The sequence below is a fragment of the Oncorhynchus clarkii genome, chromosome 4 (assembly GCF_045791955.1).
Source record: "Oncorhynchus clarkii lewisi isolate Uvic-CL-2024 chromosome 4, UVic_Ocla_1.0, whole genome shotgun sequence".
Lineage (NCBI taxonomy): Eukaryota > Metazoa > Chordata > Actinopteri > Salmoniformes > Salmonidae > Oncorhynchus > Oncorhynchus clarkii.
This window is the reverse complement of record NC_092150.1, coordinates 24,122,419-24,145,750: the sequence shown is the minus strand read 5'-3', so window position 1 is coordinate 24,145,750 and position 23,332 is coordinate 24,122,419. Positions and strand designations below refer to the sequence as shown.

At 42.6% G+C, this 23,332-nt stretch overlaps 1 protein-coding gene across 1 annotated transcript in view; it reads left to right on the top strand.

Annotated features, from left to right (window-relative positions):
• Window positions 1-23,332, top strand: part of LOC139407631 (voltage-dependent R-type calcium channel subunit alpha-1E-like) — a 138,791-nt gene that overhangs the window by 47,459 nt on the left and 68,000 nt on the right. The window contains exon 4 of the mRNA XM_071151463.1: window positions 7,877-8,016. Within this exon, the coding sequence (XP_071007564.1) occupies window positions 7,877-8,016 (140 nt within the window). The remainder of the gene's footprint in view (window positions 1-7,876; window positions 8,017-23,332) is intronic.

Below are 23,332 nucleotides of genomic sequence, written 5' to 3'. Positions count from 1 at the left end.
ATGGATGGGGTATGGCTCCAGGGGTATATTATGGATGGGGTAGGGCTCCAGGGGTATGTTATGGATGGGATAGGGTTCCAGGGGTATGTTTGGCATGGGGTAGGGCTCCAGGGGTATGTTATGGATGGGGTAGGGCTCCAGGGGTATATTATGGATGGGGTAGGGCTCCAGGGGTATGTTATGGATGGGGTAGGGCTCCAGGGGTATGTTATGGATGGGGTATGACTCCAGCGGTATGTTATGGATGGGGTAGGGCTCCAGGGGTATGTTATGGATGGGGTAGGGTTCCAGGGGTATGTTATGGATGGGATAGGGCTCCAGGGGTATGTTATGGATGGGGTAGGGCTCCAGGGGTATGTTATGGATGGGATATGGCTCCAGGGGTATGCTATGGATGGGGTAGGGCTCCAGGGGTATGTTATGGATGGGGTAGGGCTCCAGGGGTATGTTATGGATGGGGTAGGGCTCCAGGGGTATGTTATGGATGGGGTAGTGCTCCAGGGGTATGTTATGGATGGGGTATGTTATGGATGGGGTATGGCTCCAGGGGTATGTTATGGATGGGGTAGGGCTCCAGGGGTATGTTATGGATGGGGTAGGGATCCAGGGGTATATTATGGATGGGGTAGGGCTCCAGGGGTATGTTATGGATGGGGTAGGGCTCCAGGGGTATGTTATGGATGGGGTAGGGCTCCAGGGGTATGTTATGGATGGGGTAGGGCTCCAGGGGTATGTTTGGGATGGGGTAGGGATCCAGGGGTATGTTATGGATGGGGTAGGGCTCCAGGGGTATGTTTGGGATGGGGTAGGGCTCCAGGGGTATGTTATGGATGGGGTAGGGCTCCAGGGGTATGTTATGGATGGGGTAGGGCTCCAGGGGTATGTTATGGATGGGGTAGGGCTCCAGGGGTATGTTATGGATGGGGTAGGGCTCCAGGGGTATGTTATGGATGGGGTAGGGCTCCAGGGGTATGTTTGGGATGGGGTAGGGATCCAGGGGTATGTTATGGATGGGGTAGGGCTCCAGGGGTATGTTTGGGATGGGGTAGGGCTCCAGGGGTATGTTATGGATGGGGTAGGGCTCCAGGGGTATGTTATGGATGGGGTAGGGCTCCAGGGGTATGTTATGGATGGGGTAGGGCTCCAGGGGTATGTTATGGATGGGGTATGGCTCCAGGGGTATGTTATGGATGGGGTAGGGCTCCAGGGGTATGTTATGGATGGGGTAGGGCTCCAGGGGTATGTTATGGATGGGGTAGGGCTCCAGGGGTATGTTTGGGATGGGGTAGGGCTCCAGGGGTATGTTATGGATGGGGTAGGGCTCCAGGGGTATGTTATGGATGGGGTAGGGCTCCAGGGGTATGTTATGGATGGGGTAGGGCTCCAGGGGTATGTTATGGATGGGGTATGGCTCCAGGGGTATGTTATGGATGGGGTAGGGCTCCAGGGGTATGTTATGGATGGGGTAGGGCTCCAGGGGTATGTTATGGATGGGGTAGGGCTCCAGGGGTATGTTATGGATGGGGTAGGGCTCCAGGGGTATGTTTGGGATGGGGTAGGGCTCCAGGGGTATGTTATGGATGGGGTAGGGCTCCAGGGGTATGTTATGGAAGGGGTAGGGCTCCAGGGGTATGTTATGGATGGGGTAGGGCTCCAGGGGTATGTTATGGATGGGGTAGGGCTCCAGGGGTATGTTATTGATGGGGTAGGGCTCCAGGGGTATGTTATGGATGGGGTAGGGCTCCAGGGGTATGTTTGGCATGGGGTAGGGATCCAGGGGTATGTTTGAGATGGGGTGGTGCGGAGGGGTATGTTATGGATGGGGTATGACTCCAGGGGTATGTTATGGATGGGGTAGGGCTCCAGTGGTATGTTATGGATGGGGTATGGCTCCAGGGGTATGTTATGGATGGGGTAGGGCTCCAGGGGTATGTTTTGGATGGGGTAGAGCGCCAGGGGTATGTTTTGGATGGGGTAGGGCTCCAGGGGTATGTTGTGGATGGGGTAGGGCTCCAGGGGTATGTTGTGGATGGGGTAGGGCTCCAGGGGTATGTTTTGGATGGGGTAGGGCTCCAGGGGTATGTTTGGGATGGGGTAGGGCGCCAGGGGTATGTTTGGGATGAAGGGTGAGAGGGTGGGGTTGTTCAGAAAGGGGGGAAATTGTATTGTTTTTTATTGATTTTATTGCCATCGTGATCCAATAAAAACAATTGTTCACAAAATATTTTTTTGTGAAAGGCGTATAAAAAAGTTCCTGTGTTCATTTCCTGCATTATGTATTAATTCATTCTGAATGCAGTATACCTATTGAGCCGTGGCATAGACCATCACGTTCCAAATTGGGACCTCTGAGTTCCCCGCTGCCTCATAATGCCAAATCTTTAAGACACATTTAACAGACATCAAATATTACACTTTAACCAAATAGAGTACAAATAAGTGTACAGTGCCTTGCGAAAGTATTCGGCCCCCTTGAACTTTGCGACCTTTTGCCACATTTCAGGCTTCAAACATAAAGATATAAAATTGTATTTTTTTGTGAAGAATCAACAACAAGTGGGACACAATCATGAAGTGGAACAACATTTATTGGATATTTCAAACTTTTTTAACAAATCAAAAACGGAAAAATTGGGCGTGCAAAATTATTCAGCCCCCTTAAGTTAATACTTTGTAGCGCCACCTTTTGCTGCGATTACAGCTCTAAGTCGCTTGGGGTATGTCTCTATCAGTTTTGCACATCGAGAGACTGACATTTTTCCCATTCCTCCTTGCAAAACAGCTCGAGCTCAGTGAGGTTGGATGGAGAGCATTTGTGAACAGCAGTTTTCAGTTCTTTCTACAGATTATCGATTGGATTCAGGTCTGGACTTTGACTTGGCCATTCTAAAACCTGGATATGTTTATTTTTGAACCATTCCATTGTAGATTTTGCTTTATGTTTTGGATCATTGTCTTGTTGGAAGACAAATCTCCGTCCCAGTCTCAGGTCTTTTGCAGACTCCATCAGGTTTTCTTCCAGAATGGTCCTGTATTTGGCTCCATCCATCTTCCCATCAATTTTAACCATCTTCCCTGTCCCTGCTGAAGAAAAGCAGGCCCAAACCATGATGCTGCCACCACCATGTTTGACAGTGGGGATGGTGTGTTCAGCTGTGTTGCTTTTACGCCAAACATAACGTTTTGCATTGTTGCCAAAAAGTTCAATTTTGGTTTCATCTGACCAGAGCACCTTCTTCCACATGTTTGGTGTGTCTCCCAGGTGGCTTGTGGCAAACTTTAAACAACACTTTTTATGTATATCTTTAAGAAATGGCTTTCTTCTTGCCACTCTTCCATAAAGGCCAGATTTGTGCAATATACGACTGATTGTTGTCCTATGGACAGAGTCTCCCACCTCAGCTGTAGATCTCTGCAGTTCATCCAGAGTGATCATGGGCCTCTTGGCTGCATCTCTGATCAGTCTTCTCCTTGTATGAGCTGAAAGTTTAGAGGGACGGCCAGGTCTTGGTAGATTTGCAGTGGTCTGATACTCCTTCCATTTCAATATTATCGCTTGCACAGTGCTCCTTGGGATGTTTAAAGCTTGGGAAATCTTTTTGTATCCAAATCCGGCATTAAACTTCTTCACAAAAGTATCTTGGACCTGCCTGGTGTGTTCCTTGTTCTTCATGATGCTCTCTGCACTTTTAACGAACCTCTGAGACTATCACAGTGCAGGTGCATTTATACGGAGACTTGATTACACACAGGTGGATTGTATTTATCATCATTAGTCATTTAGGTCAACATTGGATCATTCAGAGATCCTCACTGAACTTCCGGAGAGAGTTTGCTGCACTGAAAGTAAAGGGGCTGAATAATTTTGCACGCCCAATTTTTCAGTTTTTGATTTGTTAAAAAAGTTTGAAATATCCAATAAATGTCGTTCCACTTCATGATTGTGTCCCACTTGTTGTTGATTCTTCACAAAAAAATACAGTTTTATATCTTTATGTTTGAAGCCTGAAATGTGGCAAAAGGTCGCAAAGTTCAAGGGGGCCGAATACTTTCGCAAGGCACTGTATATACTATAGCATTTTATCAAATGGGTGTTTTGGCATGTCCCAGTTATCCCCTCTAACTCGTTAGCAGCTCGTTAGTTTTACAGTTGTGTTTAATAGAGTGAGAAACTAGCTGGATTAATTGGTTCTCATTCGATAAATAGCTATTACAGCTATTATATATACAGTTGTATGAAAATGTTTGGGCACCCCTGATAATTTCAATGATTTCCATTTATAAATAAATGGGTGTTTGGATCAGCAATTTTATTTTGATCTATCAAATAACTGATGGACACAGTAATATTTCAGTAGTGAAATGAGGTTTATTGGATTAACAGAAAATGTGCAATATGCATCAAAACAAAATTAGACAGGTGCATAAATTTGGGCACCCTAATAGAAAAATCACATCAATATTTAATAGAGCCTCCTTTTGCTAAAATGACAGCCTCTAGACGCTTCCCATAGCCTCTAATGAGTGTCTGGATTCTGGACGAAGGTATTTTGGACCATTCCTCCTTACAAAACATCTCCAGTTCAGTTAGGTTTGATGGTTGCCGAGCATGGACAGCCCGCTTCAAATCATCCCACAGATTCTCAATGATATTCAGGTCTGGGGACTGGGATGACCATTCCAGAACATTGTACTTGTTCCTCTGCATAAATGCCCGGGTAGATTTTGAGCAGTGTTTTGGGTCGTTGTCTTTGAAATATCCAGCCCCGGCGTAACTTCAACTTTGTGACTGATTCTTCAACATTATTCCCAAGAATCTGCTGATATTGAGTGGAATCCATGCGACCCTCAACTTTAACAAGATTCCCAATACCGGCACTGGCCACACAGCCCCACAGCATGATGGAACCCACAGCATGATGGAACCCCCACCAAATTTTACTGTGGGTAGCAAGTGTTTTTCTTGGAACGCTGTGTTCTTTTGCCGCCATGCATAATGTCCCTTGTTATGACCAAATAACTCAATCTTTGTTTCATCAGTCCACAGCACCTTATTCCAAAATGAAGCTGGCTTGTCCAAATGTGCGTTTGCATACCTCAAGCGACTCTGTTTGTGGCGTGTGTGCAGAAAAGGCTTCTTCCGCATCATTCTCCCATACAGCTTCTCCTTGTGCAAAGTGCGCTGAATTGTTGAACGATGCACAGTGACACCATCTGCAGCAAGATGATGTTGTAGGTCTTTGGAGGTGGTCTGTGGGCTGTTTTTGACCGTTCTCACCATCCTTCGCCTTTGCCTCTCCGATATTTTACTTGGCCTGCCACTTCTGGCCTTAACAAGAACTGTGCCTGTGGTCTTCCATTTCCTCACTATGTTCCTCACAGTGGACACTGACAGCTTAAATCTCAGCGATAGCTTTTTGTAGCCTTCCTCTAAACCAAAATGTTGAACAATATTTGTTTTCAGGTAATTTGAGAGTTGTTTTGAGGCCCCCATGTTGCCACTCTTCAGAGGAGAGTCAAAGAGAACAACAACTTGCAATTGGCCACCTTAAATACCTTTTCTCATGATTGGATGCACTTGTCTATGAAGTTCAAGGCTTAATGAGCTCACCAAACCAATTGTGTGTTCCAATTAATCAGTGCTAAGTAGTTACAGGTATTCAAATCAACAGAATGACGAGGGTGCCCACATTTTTGCATAGCCTATTTTTCACATCTGATTTAATTTCATACAACTTAATATTGCTACACTAAAAAATCTTTGTCTGGACAATACCCCAGTACTCAGCTTTTATTAAAAAATAAATGGCATGCCACTGTGATCATTTTCTGTGACGACAGAGTAAATTATTATGCAGCCTCAGAGGGGTGCCCAAACCTTTTCATACGACTGTATATATACAGTTGAAGTCAGATACATTTAGCCAAATACATTTAAACTCAGTTTTCACAATTCCTGACATTTAATCCTAGTAAAAATTCCCTGTTTTAGGTCAGTTAGGATCACCACTTAATTTTAAGAATGTGAAATGTCAGAATAATATTAGAGAGAATTATTTATTTAAGCTTTTATTTCTTTCATCACATTCCCAGTGGGTCAGAAGTTTACATACACTCAATTAGTATTTAGTAGCATTGCCTTCAAATTGTTTAACTTGAGTCAAACGTTAGCCTTCCACAAGCTTCCCACAATAAGTTGGGTGAATTTTGGCCCATTCCTCCTGACAGAGCTGGTGTAACTGAGTCCGGTTTGTAGGCTTCCTTGCTCGCACATGCTTTCTCAGTTCTGCCCACAAATTTTCTATAGGAGGTAAGGGCTTTGAGATGGCCACTCCAACACCTTGACTTTGTTGTCCTTAAGCCATTTTACCACAACTTTGGAAGTATGCTTGGGGTCATTGTCCATTTGGAAGACCCAACTTTAACTTCCTGACTGATGTCTTGAGATGTTGCTTAAATATGTCCACATAATTTTCCCACCTCCCACCTATTTTGTGAGGTGCACCAGTCCCTCCTGCAGCAAAGCACCCCCACAACATGATGCTGCCACCCCCGTACGGTTGGGATGGTGTTCTTCGGCTTGCAAGCCTCCCCTTTTTCCTCCAAACATAATGATGGTCATTATGGCCAAAGAGTTCTATTTTTGTTTCATCAGACCAGAGGACATTTCTTCAAAAAGTACGATCTTTGTCACCATGTGCAGTTGCAACCTGTAGTCTGGCTTTTTTATGGCAGTTTTGGAGCAGTGGTTTCTTCCTTGATGAGTGCCCTTTTAGGTTCTGTCGATATAGGACTCGTTTTACTGTGGATATAGATACTTTTGTACCCATTTCCTCCAGCATCTTCACAAGGTCCTTTGCTGTTGTTCTGGGATTGATTTGCACTTTTTGCACCAAAGTGCGTTCATCTCTAGGAGACAGAATGTGTCTCCTTCCTGAGCAGTATGACGGCTGCGTGGTCCCATGGTGTTTATACTTGGGTACTATTGGTTGTACAGATGAACGTGGTACCTTCAGGCTTTTGGAAAATGTTCCCAAGGATGAACCAGACTTGTGGAGGTCTACAATTTCTCAGGTCTTGGCTGATTTCTTTTGATTTTCCCATGATGTCAAGCAAAGACGCACTGAGTTTGAAGGTAGTCCTTGAAATACATCCACAGGTACACCTCCATTTGACTCAAATGATGTCAATTAGCCTATCAGAAGCTTCTAAAGCCATGACATCATTTTCTGCAATCTTCCAAGCTGTTTGAAGGCACAGTCAACTCAGTATATATAAACTTCTGACCCACTGGAGTTACGATTCAGTGAATTCTAAGTGAAATAATCTGTTTGTAAACAATTGTTGGAAAAATTACTTGTGTCATGCACAAAGTAGATGTCCTAACCGACTTGACAAAATTATAGTTTGTTATCAAGACATTTCTGGAGTGGTTGAAAACAAGTTTTATTGACTCCAACCTAAGTGTATGTAAACCTCCGACTTCAACTGTATATATATATTTTTTATGTATATGATCATGCTAATTGTACCTCTGTGAGCACATGCGAGTGCCTACCTGCCTGCTGAGAGAAAAATGTAATTAACCCTTTCCTGAGCACATTTAAGAGTCCGAGAGAAGCCTTTGAAATGGGAAAAACAGAAAGGATTGGAAAATAATTGCTTGTTATGACCTGTAGTATATGTCTTCTTTAGGGGAATGTCTCATTATTTTTGTATTTAATTTTCAACAGATTTAAGTGTTTTTCCATGAACCTAAAGCGTGATAAATGCCCACACAAATGCTGGCACTGCATATGCTTTATTTTTTAACCTTTCATGTTAACATGACCACTTTGTACTGTAGTTGTCTGATATGTCCATTTTCTATCCACAGGAAAAGACAGAGCCTTACTTCATTGGGATGTTCTGCTTTGAAGCTGGGATTAAAGTGGTGGCATTGGGATTTGTATTCCATAAAGGCTCCTACCTGAGAAATGGCTGGAACGTCATGGATTTCATTGTGGTTCTGAGTGGGTGAGTACGGTAGGCTGTCTCAGTCAGCTGAAACACTGCAGGACTTTTAACTACTACTGCTGAATAACACCCTCCTGTTTTAACACCCTGTTCATGGCTGCTTGCTAAAATAAGACTGGTGTATTGCACTAGCCTAGTTCATTTGATTGATTTTTAAAAGGTTTTATTACAATCAAATCAAATTGTATTGGTCACATACATGTGTTTAGCAGATTTTATTGCGGGTGTAGCGAAATGCTTGTGTTTCTTGCACCGAAAGTGCAGTATATATCTAACAGGTAATATCTAACAATTTCACAGCCCAATACACACAAATCTAAGAATTAAGAATGTATAAATATATGAATGAGCAATATCAGAGCAGCATAGACTAAGATACAGTAGAATAAAATAGAATACAGTATATACATATGAGACGAGTAATGCAAAATATATAAACATTATTAAAGTGACTAGTGGCCAGTGATTTCAAGTCTATGTATATAGGCAGCAGCCTCTAATGTGCTAGTGGTGGCTATTTAACAGTCTGATAGCCTTGAGATATAAGCTGTTTTTCAGTCTCTCGGTCCCAGCTTTGATGCACCTGTACTGACCTTGCCTTCTGGATGATAGCAGGGTGAACAGGCATTGGCTCAGGTGGTTGTTGTCCTTGCTGTAGGTGTCCTCTATGGCAGGTAGTTTGCCCCCGGTGATGCGTTGGGCAGACCTCACCACCCTCTGGAGAGCCCTGCGGTTGCGGGCTGTGCAGTTTCCGTACCATGCGGTGATACAGCCCGGCAGGATGCACTCAATTGTGCATCTGTAAAAGTTTGTGAGGGTTTTAGGTGCCAACATTATTGAATGTTTGTCAATGTTATTGGCATGTTTAATGGACTATTTCACATGTATCAGACTTTATCAGATGGATGGTTATCTGTTGTTCATTTCCTGGAAGGAGTTAATTTAATTTCTGAGGCAAATATCATGGCACATCTTCTCAGTTCAGATGCCAAGAACAAAACACTGTCTGTGAAATAATCCAATCTTGCGGATGCACAGCTTTAGAACTTGTTGTGTCTTTCACTAAAATAACACACAATAATTCAGGTCACCTTTAGGCTTTTACACACAATGGAAAGGAATACATTTTCCACTGTCTTGACTCCTGGAGCAAATGATTGCAGTGGAAAATGGAAAGGTTATTACAGGTTATTTGCAGATCTAAAAGGGGTGAGGAATTATCTTGAGAGGCTTTAAGATGAAGACAGTTTATTTTCTTAACAGTGCTGCCTGTTACATTTCTTATCCAGGTCAATTAGGGTTAAGTGCCTTGTGGAATTTTCACCTCGTCAACTCGGGGATTTGAACCAGTGACCTTTCAGTTACTGGCCCAATGCTCTTAACTGCTAGGCTACTTGCCACCCCTGTTGAAAAGCAGGGCCAACTCTGGTTCAATACACACACATTTGCACACAGATGAAATATTAATCCATTCCATAGTGCAAAAGTACAAAGGGTGGCAAGGTTCTTACAGAATTTTACATGATTCTCTGCATTTCAATATTAATGACTGCAGGCTTGCAGTGCTGAATAAGGCCCAGCTCTCTGCTGAAAGGAGGAGAGGAAAAGGAGGAGAGGAGAGGGATAGGGTAGGGTGGGGTGGGGTGGGGTGGGGTGGGAGAGGGGTGTCAGACTGTAGCTATGGAGCTAATTTCTGTGGAGCCGTGCCCTGATAATGTCTCCTCCCCCACAGTGCCCATCGCCCCCAACCTCACCCACCCTCTCTGACTGTTACACTGTTGACTTTCTCCGTAGACTCCATCTTATCTGGCCTAATTTCCCCCCTAAATGACCTGTCTAATCTAACCTTTGAGATACATGATTACTACTCTACTCAGACATTTGTCTTCTCACACTGTGTATATTGATACATTTTCCTCTTCAGGTTTTACATGACATTATTTTCAGTGATATGTGCCTGGTGAGTGCATTTCAGTCTCTTGATACCAAGTCTTGTACTTTTAGGACTCTATCTTTGGCTGGCGCTAAGGCAGCGCAAGTGTCAAACGCACGTTAGTTGGCAATTTCGCCATGTAGAAACTGGTGTTCTGCCATTTTCCACCCCTTGCACCAGGTTTGGAAATGTACCTGTCTAACATTAGCTCTCCTGCACTGAGGTGGGAGGGGTGGTAATATTTAAGGTGTGTCTTTAAAAACTAGTGCAAAGTGACAATTTCATGGATCACAAATTGTGACATTTAAGACCAACGAAAAGCAGGTCTTAGCGATAACGCAGATGGTAATGACATGGATTTGAGAAAGGAAGCGCAACCTATCCAGCCGTGACGCACAGTGCCTATATGCTCATATAACCCTTGTATTTAGAAACATAAGAAACTAATTACTGAAGCTTAATTAAAATAATATGTTTAGGAGCCGCAACAGTGAGCGGACATCCCATTTCTATCATTACTTTAGCCAGCTCTCGTTATTATTTTGGACTTGCGTAAAACCCCCTCCATGTACGCTACCTGTGTACACATGCCCATCATGAAACGAGAGATGAGTTGATGCCCGGTGGTGACCCTCGTAGTTAGAAACAGTTAAGTTATTTCTTGTTTCATTTGATTAAAAACCAAAACTTATTCAAATGATTCACTGTCCTTTGTTTATGGTGAGAAAATCCATCACTCGCATGCAATGCAATTTAGGAGCCTTCTACTATTTATGGAGAAGTGTGAATGCGATCTGTAAGGTCCTTCCATGATGTTTATAAAACATTATATTTGGGAACAGTATAACGTTATGTCGACATTCCCCCTTTATATTGGATCTTACTCCAGCTCCTGTGAAAAGTTTGGATCTGTTTAAAACCTTCCATAGTCTATGTTGCCTTAATTTCTCCCCGTTGGGCATATAATATTATAATGCCTTTAATGGTATTTAGCCTATTAAAACAAACCAGTTGTTGTTTTGTTTTTATTAGAATTTGATTCAAATGTCTTTTTAAACCTTATCAATAGGCTAGTGAAATGAATCTTGCTTATTGACAATGCGCTGTTTGTCAGACCAGGAGACATCATGAAAACGTCTGTAGCATCCAAATGGTTAGGTCTACAAACTAAGCAGTCCAAATTCAACATTTTATCAAATCATTTTTCAATATAATTTTTTTATACTAACAGGGGTCCTAAAATTCTAAATCAAATAGCTAAAATGATCCATGGTATGGCCATCTTTAAACAATTCCATATGTTACATTAGTATATCCCCCTATCCCAAAGGCTTGGACTTGTAGAGCTTAATGTCACAATAGCAATGTAAATTGAATATAAAATTAATCATAAAGTGTGAGGAAAAAACTGTCTGCTTATGAGATCATTTTGCTAATTTCCTCAAATTGCCAAGACTGTCTGTAAGTGGTCTGAGTGGGGAGAGAAACTGAAAACTAGCTGTTATTGGCAGAGAGTTTCAGAACTCCCTTTGTTATTAGTTTGTTAACCAATTTACCTCAGGGTGATGTCACCATGGAAAGCTGAAACTCCTGCCCATGCAAACCTGCTGATTACGAAGTCCTATGTAGATTGTATTTTCAACCAGCAACTATCAGGAAATGTAACTGCTACAATTGTTTTCACACTTTTACAGTGTTAGTTTCATCAGCTATTGTACAGTATGATATAAAACACAGCATCTTGACTACACTGGGTATTTAATGCAATGTTCAGAGGGGTTTTCTATTCCAGTTTAGATGACTGTATGTGGCAGTAGTTTCTTACCTCACCTGTCAGTTACTGGCCCTTGCCAAATGATGTCAGCTTCCAGATGTATCAATCTAGCATTTCATATAATTGTATTACTCTTAGTGAACACTTTCCACTTTCCAGCACTGACAGCAAGACAGGTTGACAACTGTATTGTGTTTTCTCCACTTTGAACGTACAGAGAGAGTTGAATGATTCATGGACCTGGATGGTAGAAGACATCTGCTTTCTGACTGATAGTAAATCAGAGCACATATCAGCTCCCAGTCAAGCATGTGTGACATCAGGTCTGGCAGTCTGTTATCATGAATACAGCATGACCAGTATATTTCACATGAAACAGTCTATAGCATGACGACAGTATGCCCCAATCTCAGTTTATGTACAAACCACCACTATGATAGAGTTTGGAGATAAATCGCTTGTAGGTTTAATTTCATTCATTTTTAGTGTCGTGTCTTTACTATCATTAAACTGAAGACTTTGTTTTTGTCAAAGATTCTCTGTAATTAGTTACTCGATTAAACTGAATAATCATGTAACTGTAATTAACAAGGGAGTTGGGGCACCAAGGAAAGTATTCAGATTACAAAGTTATAATTTCCCAATATAACCTTTCAGATATTTTCATATCTGATCAATAGTCTTCTGATTAATGATTTATTTATTTAACCTCACGTTAGTCTCATTCCAAACGTCGTAAATTGTCGGTTATCTGTGCGAACCCAGTCTTCACTATGAGTCATCCATACATCAATTGTCTTAAATCATTTATTTATTACTAACTAAGTAATTCACAGAAATGCATAAACAAACAGTAAATATGGTTACATGAAATGATAGAATGTGCCCTAGTGGGCTGAACCAGCATGGCGGCTTGTTTGACAAAAGGGGAGTGTTTTTTTTTTTTTTACCAAGAAGTCACTACAGAGTTAATTATGACAATTAAAATGCTAATCCTTTACACATGAACTCTCACTCATTCGGGAACAATTGCAATCAATGTATATATTTACGCTCAGTGTGTCGTCTTGATAGATGGTGAAAAGTCTTTATTATGTAGAATTGTCCATCTCTCTCCCTCTCTCGCTCTGTCTGGTTAGAGGGGATAGTTCAAAGTGACATTCGTTATAGAATGGATGTTTCGGGGGTTGTCGTTCTTCGCGTTCAATGATACCGAATTCCTAGCAGCAGACTAGTAATTAGTATCAAAGACTTGTTCTTATTCTGTCGGTATCGATAGTCTAAGAGTTTAACCACATGGTATGGTTAAAAGATTCTACAAGCTTTAGCCATCTCGTAATTGAGGTAAGCTTGGTCTGCTGATAATTTCTCAAAGTTGGGTTTTATTTGGAATGACAGAAGAGGGCTGTCCCAGGATGTCTGACCCTAACTGGGCTCAGGGGCGGTCCTCTGATTTAGTTCAAATCAAAAGGGAATTGTATTTTTCTTCATTAAACAGTCCACAATCATATTACCCAATTATACAAACAGTTTCATACTCACTCATTAATCTTATACATCAATTAGATGTAAACCTCATATCTGAGGCTATTATATAAACAGCGTTATGGTAATGTGGCCACAACGTCTCTCTTGAGCTTCCCAAGTTGTGACAAATGGACTAGTTCGTAGCTGGATTCTTCACCGATCTTTTACACTTTCTCTGGAACATGCAATTTGTTCGTACCTCAAGTTCTGTGAGGTGGAAGGATTTCCTTTGTCTCCATGAAAAACAACTCTCTATAACTGTGTGTCCATGAGGTCTTCTCAGGAATTTACGACCTCTGACCACAGCAGTCTGGTTATAGAAGCAGAGAGCGGGGGATGGTGCTCGCTGTACTCAAAGAGGGCAACGTCATGACATTAGTATAATGAAGTGAGGTTTAGATGCTTTTTTCTTTATTATTGTTCTGTCCACGGCAACCATAATATAATGCAAGGAATCTCCCACTCGCGGTTGCTCTTTCTCACAGACACACAAACTTGTAAATCCGGCAGGGGTTTGCAACCTTATTAAGAAATGTGTGATTTGGTGGTAATAGTGGTTGAGTCATCGGTATCCATTATCTTTTAAAGAACAGACATGTGCAGATAGAGGTCAGAGGGAAAAGGAACTGTTTAAGGCAGGGATCATCAACTAGATTCAGCCACGGACCCAATTTCTTCTTGAATGGATGGTTGGGGGGCCGGAACATAATATAACAAATATTTTTAGACTGCAAATGAACCGTAAGAAGCCTAAACATTTATAATATTTGACTAAAACATAATCCTTTCAAACCTTGATTACATTTGGGAACCTTGTCCTGCGTAGGGCGCCGTCTTGCGGATGGGACGTTAAAACGGGTGTCCTGACTCGCTGTGGTCGTTCAAAATCCCATGGCGCTTATTGTAAGAGTAGGGGTGTTCACCCTTTGTGTCATGGCTAAATTCCAAACCTGGCCACATTTCATCATGGAAACCTAATCATCCCCCTCATTCCTAATTGCCATATATCAACTTTCCACCTGATAGCTGATGCGTGGTGAGCATTTTGGCACAAAAATGGTCACTGTGCATCACTGAGGTGGGTGCTACACATTTCCCCCTACTATGTAAAGCACTTTGAGTACCTCTGTTGGTAGAAAAGTTCTATAGAAATCCAATCAATCATTTTGAATTATTATTATTTGTTTACGGTCACATATGTCTCTCTATTATGCGTGGGAATAATTGGGAACAGATTTCCAAAATTAAATTAACTTGGGAGTTGATTTCCTGGTGTTTTTACAGTCCTTTATGTCCAACAATAAAGAGAAGATATATGAATAAAAGTACACATATGTCTCTCTATTATGCGTGGGAATAATTGGGAACAGATTTCCAAAATTTTAATCACTAGGAGCTGATTTCCTGGTGTCTTGGCAGTCGTTTTTGTCTAACAATGAAAATTCAGTTGTGGAACCCTGGTTTAAGGGCTCATCAGTATATTTCTCTGCTATTAGGAGTAATGCTGTTCTCTGCTGTAATTGTATTCAACTATACTGTAATTAAGTGAAAGAGGAAGGGATTTTGTTTGTGCATTTGTTTTTTATTATTTATTATTCCTTTTTCTCCCCAATTGGTAGTTACAGTGTTATTTCATTGCTGCAACTCCCATTTAGACCCGGGAGTGGCAAAGGTCGTGAGCCGTGCATCCTCCGAAACACAACCCAGCCAAGCCGCTCTGCTTCTTACCACAATGTCTGCTTCACAGAAACACCAATGTGTCAGAGGAAACACTGTACACCTGGCATCCGTGTCAGCGTGCATTGTGCCCGTTCCACCACAGGAGTCACTAGTGCACAATGGGACAGGAACATCCTTGCCGGCCAAACCCTCCTCTAACCCGGACGACGCTGAGCCAATTGCGCGCCACCGCATGGGTCTCCCGGTTGCGGCAGGCTGCAACAGAGCCTGGACTCGAACAAGGATTTCTAGTGGCTATCACTGAAATGCAGTGCCTTAGACCACTGCGCCACTCGGGAGGCCTGCGTTCATCTTTGCCATATGTATTCTATTAAAGACACCTAAGCGCATACTTTTAAATTATATATGTGAGCAAAATATACAAATAAAAAATAAAATAAAAATATAAAACCATTTTCCTTAAAACATTTTTGGGGAGATTACTAATGTTAATGTCTCCACTAGAACAACAAAAATTCTGAAATATATGTACATTTTGTCCTTGAAAAATGTAATTTAATTACTTTTTTTCCTTCATCTACACACAATACCCCATAATGACAAAGTCAAAACATGTTTTTTGACATGTATTGAAATTGAAATACAGAGATATCTCATTTACAGTATTCACACCCCTGACTGATACATGTAGAATCACTTTTGGCAGTGATTACAGCTGTGTCTTTCTGGGAAATCTCTAAGAGCTTTGCACACCTGCATTGTACAATATTTGCACATTATTCTTTAAAAAATTATTCAAGCTCTGTCAAGTTGGTTGTTGATCATTGCTAGACAGCCATTTTCAAGCATTGACATAGATTTTCAAGCCGATTTAAGTCAAAACTGTAACTAGGACACTCAGGAACAGTCAATGTCGTCTTGGTAAGCAACTCCAGTGTATATTTGGCCTTGTGTTTTAAAAGTTACTGTTCTGCTGAAAGGTACATTTCTCTCCCAGTTTCTGTTGGAAAGCAGACTGAATTTTCCACTAGGATTTTGCCTGTGCTTAGCTCTATTTAGTTTATTTTTATCCCCCCAAACAACTCCCTAGTCCTTGCCGATGACAAGCATACCCATAACATGATGCAGTCACCACCATGTTTGAAAATATGGAGAGTGGTACTCGGGAATGTGTTCTGTTGGATTTGCCCCAAACATAACGCTTTGTATTCCAGACATAAAGTTAACTGTTTTAAAGTCACCATTGGCCTCATGGTGGAATCCCTGAGCGTTTTCCTTCCTCTTCGGCAACTGAGTTAGCAAGGACACCTGTATCTTTGTAGTGACTGGGTGTATTGATACACCATCCAAAGTGTAATTAATAACTTTACCATGCTTTTAAAAAAAAGTTGGACTCATGTAAGAGGGCTCCTGATTGGCGCAGCAGTCTAAGGCATAACCTGTTCCAGAATACACAGACAATACCATGTTTGTTTAAAACTCTAGTCGCAGCTTTTGTTCCTCTGTCTTCAGGGAGATTGTGACATGAATGATTTGGACCTGCTTCCCCTCTATCCGGCTATGTATCAAATGGCTTATGACAAACGCTGGGGACTGAGACATGTATATGGTAGAGCTTTCACAAGTGAAGAAATTCAATCCCTGGCTCCAGGCAAGATGTACAGCTGTGTCTGAAAGATGAGGAGAGGACAGGACAGGAGAGGATAGGACTGGAGGATGTGACGGAGCGGTGCGGGGGTGTCCACACAGACAGGACAGACAAACAGCTGTCACAGCTAGCAGGCCCATTGTTCGTCCTGGGCTTTATATCCCATCAGCTTTTTTTTACACTCCCTTGGCTAAGAGGGACAGGCTCCTAATGGGAGAGTTTCTTATTTTCCCTTCTCACAGCAGAGAAACTGGAGCTGACAGGGCCGACTGAGCCATAATGAGGGAAGAGAAGTAAGGCTTTGGAGCCTGTGGTTAGCATCACATTTAGGGAGTGAGCAGGAGGAGTTCACAGGTGAGGGCTGACTGTGCTGTGACTGTGCTGCTGGTCTGGTCACAGCTCCCTGAAGGAGTGACTGTGTTAATTAAGGCTCACACACATTACACCAAATGTGGATCTAGCATTCATCTGACGATTGTTCAGTGCGCTGTGTTTTAGGGACCACAAACTGTAGATTTCTGACTGCCGACATTTTTCACATATAAAATTGGTGCATAGTCGGTTCGAAAATTACTTTCAGAGGTGATAAGTACTCTCTGAGCCCTTAGATATTCAGTCTGCTGGTTCTCTTCACCAGGCATGTGATTGTGGTGCTGTGCTGATCTGTTCACACACTATTATTATCTCAGGGCTGATGTTAGGAAGTGTGTTCTGTGACAACGTGGCTCTGGAATGGGAACACACAGTACTGCTGCCCAGAGGCACTGCTTTACTGAACATAAGGGAGGATCTGACAAGCCCTGGCACTGTTGGTCTGTGATACAGGGAGATGATGCCAACAGACTCTGAGGTTTCACTTCGTGCTTTGGGCCATCTAACTGGACACTTTTTTTGTCATGCACAATTCTGTATATTCTGGGCAATGCGCCTTGGATGCCATAGAGGATACATATCAGTGTCATGACAATAATGTCTCCTTTATGTAGTTTTTGTGTGGACTGTTTTCACTTCATTCATTAACATTATGAATTGCTTTAGAGTAGCCAGTAGAGGGATGTGTTTTATCTCTAATTTAGGATTCATTTAGTGAATGATAATCACATGGTCAAGTACCCACAGTGAGCCTATGCTGCTCTGCTTCAAAGAGAGGCTGAGTGGGAGAGACACAGGGAGATATTTTATCTGTCTGATCTGACTGAAAGGCTTTTGAAATCAGGTGAAAACAGTTGTGATATTTACAGGAGGCATTGTTACTTTGTAAAGGTTTAGTGAATTGACGTTGAAGTGACAGTTTGTTCTATTTGTGGTAAGGTCTGAGGTATGCCTCTTACAAAGACTTAAAATCAAATTAAATGTTATTTGTCACATGTGCCGAATACAACAGGTGTAGGTAGACCTTACAGTGAACTGCTTACTTACAAGCCCTTAACCAACAATGCAGTTTTAAGAAAATCCCTAAAAAAGTAAGCGATAAGAATAACAAATAATTAAAGATCAGTAGTAAATTACAAAACCGGGGCAAAATACAGTGGGTATCGGTACAGAGTCAATGTGTCAATGTGCGGGGGGCCCCGGTGTCGAGGCAAATGAGGTAATTATGTACATGTAGGTAGAGTTGTTAAAAGGCTTGGTGGTAGAATCTGTTTAGAAGCCTCTTGGAACTAGACTTGGTACTCCGGTACCGTTTGCCGTGTGGAAGCAGCGATAACAGTCTATGACTAGGGTGGCTGGAGACATTGACACTTTTTAAGGCCTTCCTCTGACACCGCCTGGTATAAAGGCCCTGTGATGTATTGGGCCGTACACACTACCCTCCGTAGTGCCTTGCAGTCGGAGGCTGAGCAGTTGCCATACCAGGCAGTGATGCAACCAGTGCTCTCAATGGTGCAGCAGTAAAACCTTTTGAGGATCTGAGGACCTATGTCAAATCTTTTCAGTCTCCTGAGGGGGAATAGGTTTTGTCGTGCCCTCTTCATGACTGTCTTGGTGTGCTTGGACCATGTTAGTTTGTTGGTGATGTGGACAACAATGAACTTGAAACTCTCGACCTGCTCCACTCCAGCCCTGTCGATAAGAATGGGGGCGTGCTCGGTCCTCCTTTTCCTGTAGTCCACAATCATCTCCTTTGTCTTGATCACGTTGAGGGAGAGGTTGTTGTCCTTGCACCCCACGGTCAGGTCTAAACAGCTCCCTATAGGCTGTCTCATCGTTGTCGGTGATCAGGCCTACCACTGTTGTGTCATCAGCAAACTTGATGATGGTGTTGGGAGTCGTGCCTGGCCGTGCAGTTATGAGTGAACAGGGAGCACAGGAGGGGACTGAGCACGCACCCCTGAGGGTCCCCGTGTTGAGGATCAGCGTGGCGGATGTGTTATTACCTACCCTTACCACCTGGGGGCGACCCGTCAGGAAGTCCAGGATCCAGTTGCAGAGGGAGCTGTTTAGTCCCAGGGTCCTTAGATTAGTGATGAGCATTGAGGTCACTATGGTGTTGAACACTAAGCTGTAGTCAATGAATAGCATTCTCACATACAGTAGGTGTTCTTTTTTGTCCAGGTGGGAAAGGGAAGTGTGGAGTGCAATAGAGATTGCATCATCTGTGGATCTGTTGGGGCTCTATGCAAATTGGAGTGGGTCTAGGGTTTCTGGGATAATGATGTTGATGTGAGCCATGACTAGCCTTTCAAAGCATTTCATGGCTACAGACTAGAGTACTACGGGTCAGTAATAATTTAGGCAGGATACCTTAATGTTCTTTGGCACAGGGACTATGGTGGTCTGCTTGAAACATGTTGGTATTACAGACAGGGAGAGGTTGAAAATGTCAGTGAAGACACTTGCCAGTTGGTCCGCGCATGCTTTGAGTACACGTCCTGGTAATCCGTCCCAGCAGCTTTGTGAATGTTGATCTGTTTAAAGGTTTTGTTCACATCAGCTACCGAGAGCGTCATCACAGGGTCATCCAGAACAGCTGGTGCTCTCGTGCATGCGTCAGTGTTGCTTGCCTCGAGGTGAGCATAAAAGGCATTTAGCTCGTCTGATAGGCTCGGGACACTGGGCAGCTCGCTTCTGGATTTCCCTTTGTAGTCCGTAATAGTTTTCATGCCCTGCCACATCCGGCGAGCATCAGAGCCGGTGTAGTAGGATTCAATCCTAATCCTGTATTGACGCTTTGCTTGTTAGATGGTTTGTCTGACGGCATAGCGGGATTTCTTATTAGCGTCTGGATTAGTCTCCCGTTCCTTGAAAGCGGCAGCTCTAGCCTTTAGCTCGATGCCGATGTTGCCTGTAAATCCATTGCTTCTGGTTGGGATATGTATGTAAAGTCACAGTGTGGACGACATCATCAATGCACTTATTGATGAAGCCGATGACTGAGGTGGTGTACCTTGGATGAATCCCGGGAACATATTCCAGTCTGTGCCAACAAAACAGTTTTGTGGTGTAGCATACGCGTCATCTGACCACTTCCGTATTGAGCGAGTCACTGGTACTTCCTGCTTTAGTTTTTGCTTGGAAGCAGGAATCAGGAGGATAAAGGTATGGTCAGGTTTGACAAATGTATGCATCTATGTGTGTGGAGTAAAGGTGGTCTAGGATTTGTTTTCCTCTGGTTGCACATGTGACATGCTGATAAAAATTTGGTAAAACTGATTTAAGTTTTAAAGTCCCCGGCAACTGTGAGCGCTGCTTCTGGGTGAGCATTTCCTTCTTTGCTTATGGCCTTATAGAGTTGGTTGAGAGTGGTCTTAGTGCCAGCTTCGTTCTGTGGTGGTAAATTTACAGCTACGAATAATACAGTTGAGAACTCTCTTGGTAGATAGTGTGGTCTACAGCCTATCATAAGGTACTCAGGTACCTCAGGCGAGCAATACCTTGAGACTTCTTTAATATTAGACATCGCACACCAGCTGTTATTGACAAATAGACACACCCCCACCCCTCGTTTTATCAGACGTAGCTTCTCTGTTCTGACGGTGAATGGAAAATCCCACCAGGTCTATATTATCCGTATCGTCGTTCAGCCACGTCTCGGTGAAACATAAGATATTACAGTTTTTAATGTCCCGTTGGTAGGATAATCTTAATCGTAGGTCATTCATTTTATTTTCCAATGATTGCACGTTAGTAAGAAGAACAGATGGCAGTGGGAGTTTACTCGCTCGCCTACGGATTCTCAGAGGGCAGCCCGATCTGCGGCCCCTTTTCCTGCATTTTTTCCACAAGCAAATTATGGGGATCTGGGCCTGTTCTAGTGAAAGCAGAACAGTTGAAGTCGGAAGTTTAAATACACCTTAGCCAAATACATTTAAACTCAGTTTTTCACAATTCCTGACATTTAATCAGAGTAAAATGCTGTGTCTTAGGTCAGTTAGGATCACCACTTTATTTTAAGAATATGAAATGTCAGAATAATAGTAGAGAGAATGATTTATTTCAGCTTTTATTTCTTTCATCACATTCCCAGTGGGTCAGAAGTTTACATACACACAATTAGTATTTGGTAGCATTGCCTTTAAATTGTTTAACTTGGGTCAAATGTTTAGGGTAGCCTTCCACAAGCTTCCCACATTTTTGGCCCATTCCTCCTGACAGAGCTGGTGTAACTGAGTCAGATTTGTAGGCCTCCTTGCTCGCACATGCTTTTTCAGTTCTGCCCACACATTTTCTATGGGATTGAGGTCAGGGCTTTGTGATGGCCACTCCAACACCTTGACTTTGTTGTCCTTAAGCCATTTTGCCACAACTTTGGAAGTATGCTTGGGGTTATTGTCCATTTGGAAGACCCATTTATGACCAAGCTTTAACTTCCTGACTGATGTCTTGAGATGTTGCTTCAATATATCCATATAATTTTCCTACCTCATGCTGCCATCTATTTTGTGAAGTGCACCAGTCCCTCCTGCAGCAAAGCACCCCCACAACATGATGCTGCCGCCCCCATGCTTCACGGTTGGGATGTTGTTTTTTGGCCCAGACTCCCCCTTTTTCCTCCAAACATAACGATGGTCATTATGGCCAAACAGTTCCATTTTTGTTTCATCAGACCAGAGGACATTTCTCCAAAAAGTACGATCTTTGTCCACCATGTGCAGTTGCAAACTGTAGTCTGGCTTTTTTTTATGGCAGTTTTGGAGCAGTGTCTTCTTCCTTGCTGAGCAGCCTTTCAAGTTATGTCAATATAGGACTCGTTTTACTATGGATACTTCCTTCTGCATCTTCATAAGGTCCTTTGCTGTTGTTCTGGGATTGATTTGCACTTTTGCACCAAAGTACGTTCATCTCTTGGAGACAGAACGTGTCTCCTTCCTGAGCGGTATGACTGCTGCGTGGTCCCATTTTGCTTATACTTGCGTACTATTGTTTGTACAGATTAATGTGGTACCTTCAGGCGTTTGGAAATTGCTTCCAAGGATGAACCAGACTAGTGGAGGTCTACAATCTTTTTTCTGATGTCTTGGCTGATTTCTTTTGATTTTCCCATGATGTCAAGCTGAGGTTTGAAGGTAGGCCTTGAAATACACCCACAGGTACACCTCCAATTTACTCAAATGATGTCAATTAGCCTATCAGAAGCTTCTAAAGCCATGACATAATTTTCTGGAATTTTCCAAGCTGTTTGAAAGCACAGTCAACTTAGTGTATGTAAACTTCTGACCCACTATATATGTGATACAGTGAATTGTAAGTGAAATAATCTGTCTGTAAACAATTGTTGGAAAAATTATTTGTGTCATGCACAAAGTAGATGTCCTAACTGACTTGCCAAAACTATAGTTTCTTAACAAGAAATTTGTGGAGTGGTTGAAAAATGAGTTTCTATCACTCCAACCTAAGTGTATGTAAACTTCAGACTTCAACTGTATATGCTTCTCGTAGGACTCTTAAAAGGAAACGACTGTTCCAGTCCAGGTGAGTAATCGCTGTTCTGATGTCCAGAAGTTATTTTCGGTCATAGGAGACGGTAGCAGCTACATTATGTACAAAATATGTTTAAAAAAATAAGTTACACAAAATTCAAAAAACGAACAAAATAGCACAATTGGTTGGGAGAATGTAAAACGTCAGCCATGTTCTTCGGTGCCATCTTCAATAGACATAGACTGACCAGGTGAATCCAGGTGAAAGCTATGATCCCTTAATGATGTCACTTGTTAAATCCACTTCAATCAGCGTAGATGAAGGGGAGGAGACAGGTTAAAGAAGGATTTATAAGTCTTGAGACAATTGCGACATGGATTGTGTATGTGTGCCATTCAGAGGGGGAATGGGCAAAACAAATTATTTAAGTGCCTTTGAACAGGGTATAGTAATAGGTGCCAGGCACACAGTTTCCTGTGTGTCTCAACAATGGTGCACCACCCAAAGGACATCCAGCCAACTTGACACAATGTGGGAAGCATTGGAATCAACATGGGCCAGCATCCCTGTGGAATGCTTATAACGCCTTGTAGAGTCTATAGCCCAACGAATTCAGACTGTTCTGAGGGCAAAATGGTGTGTGGTTACTAATGTTTGGTATTTTCAGTGTATACTACTTAAAAAATATCCAGCCATGTAGTAAAAGGTCCCATTTTCTGTCCTCTGCTCTTTGTCACCTTGCATTGTTTCAAAGTGGTAATGACCTAAATCAGTTTATATCCTCAGAGATAAAGGTGAAGGCAGATTAACCACATACAGTATTGAATTATCCTCCTCTTGCCTTTGCTCAGTCTCTCTGTGGTCTCCTCTAAAAGCTGTAGTGCCCTGAACT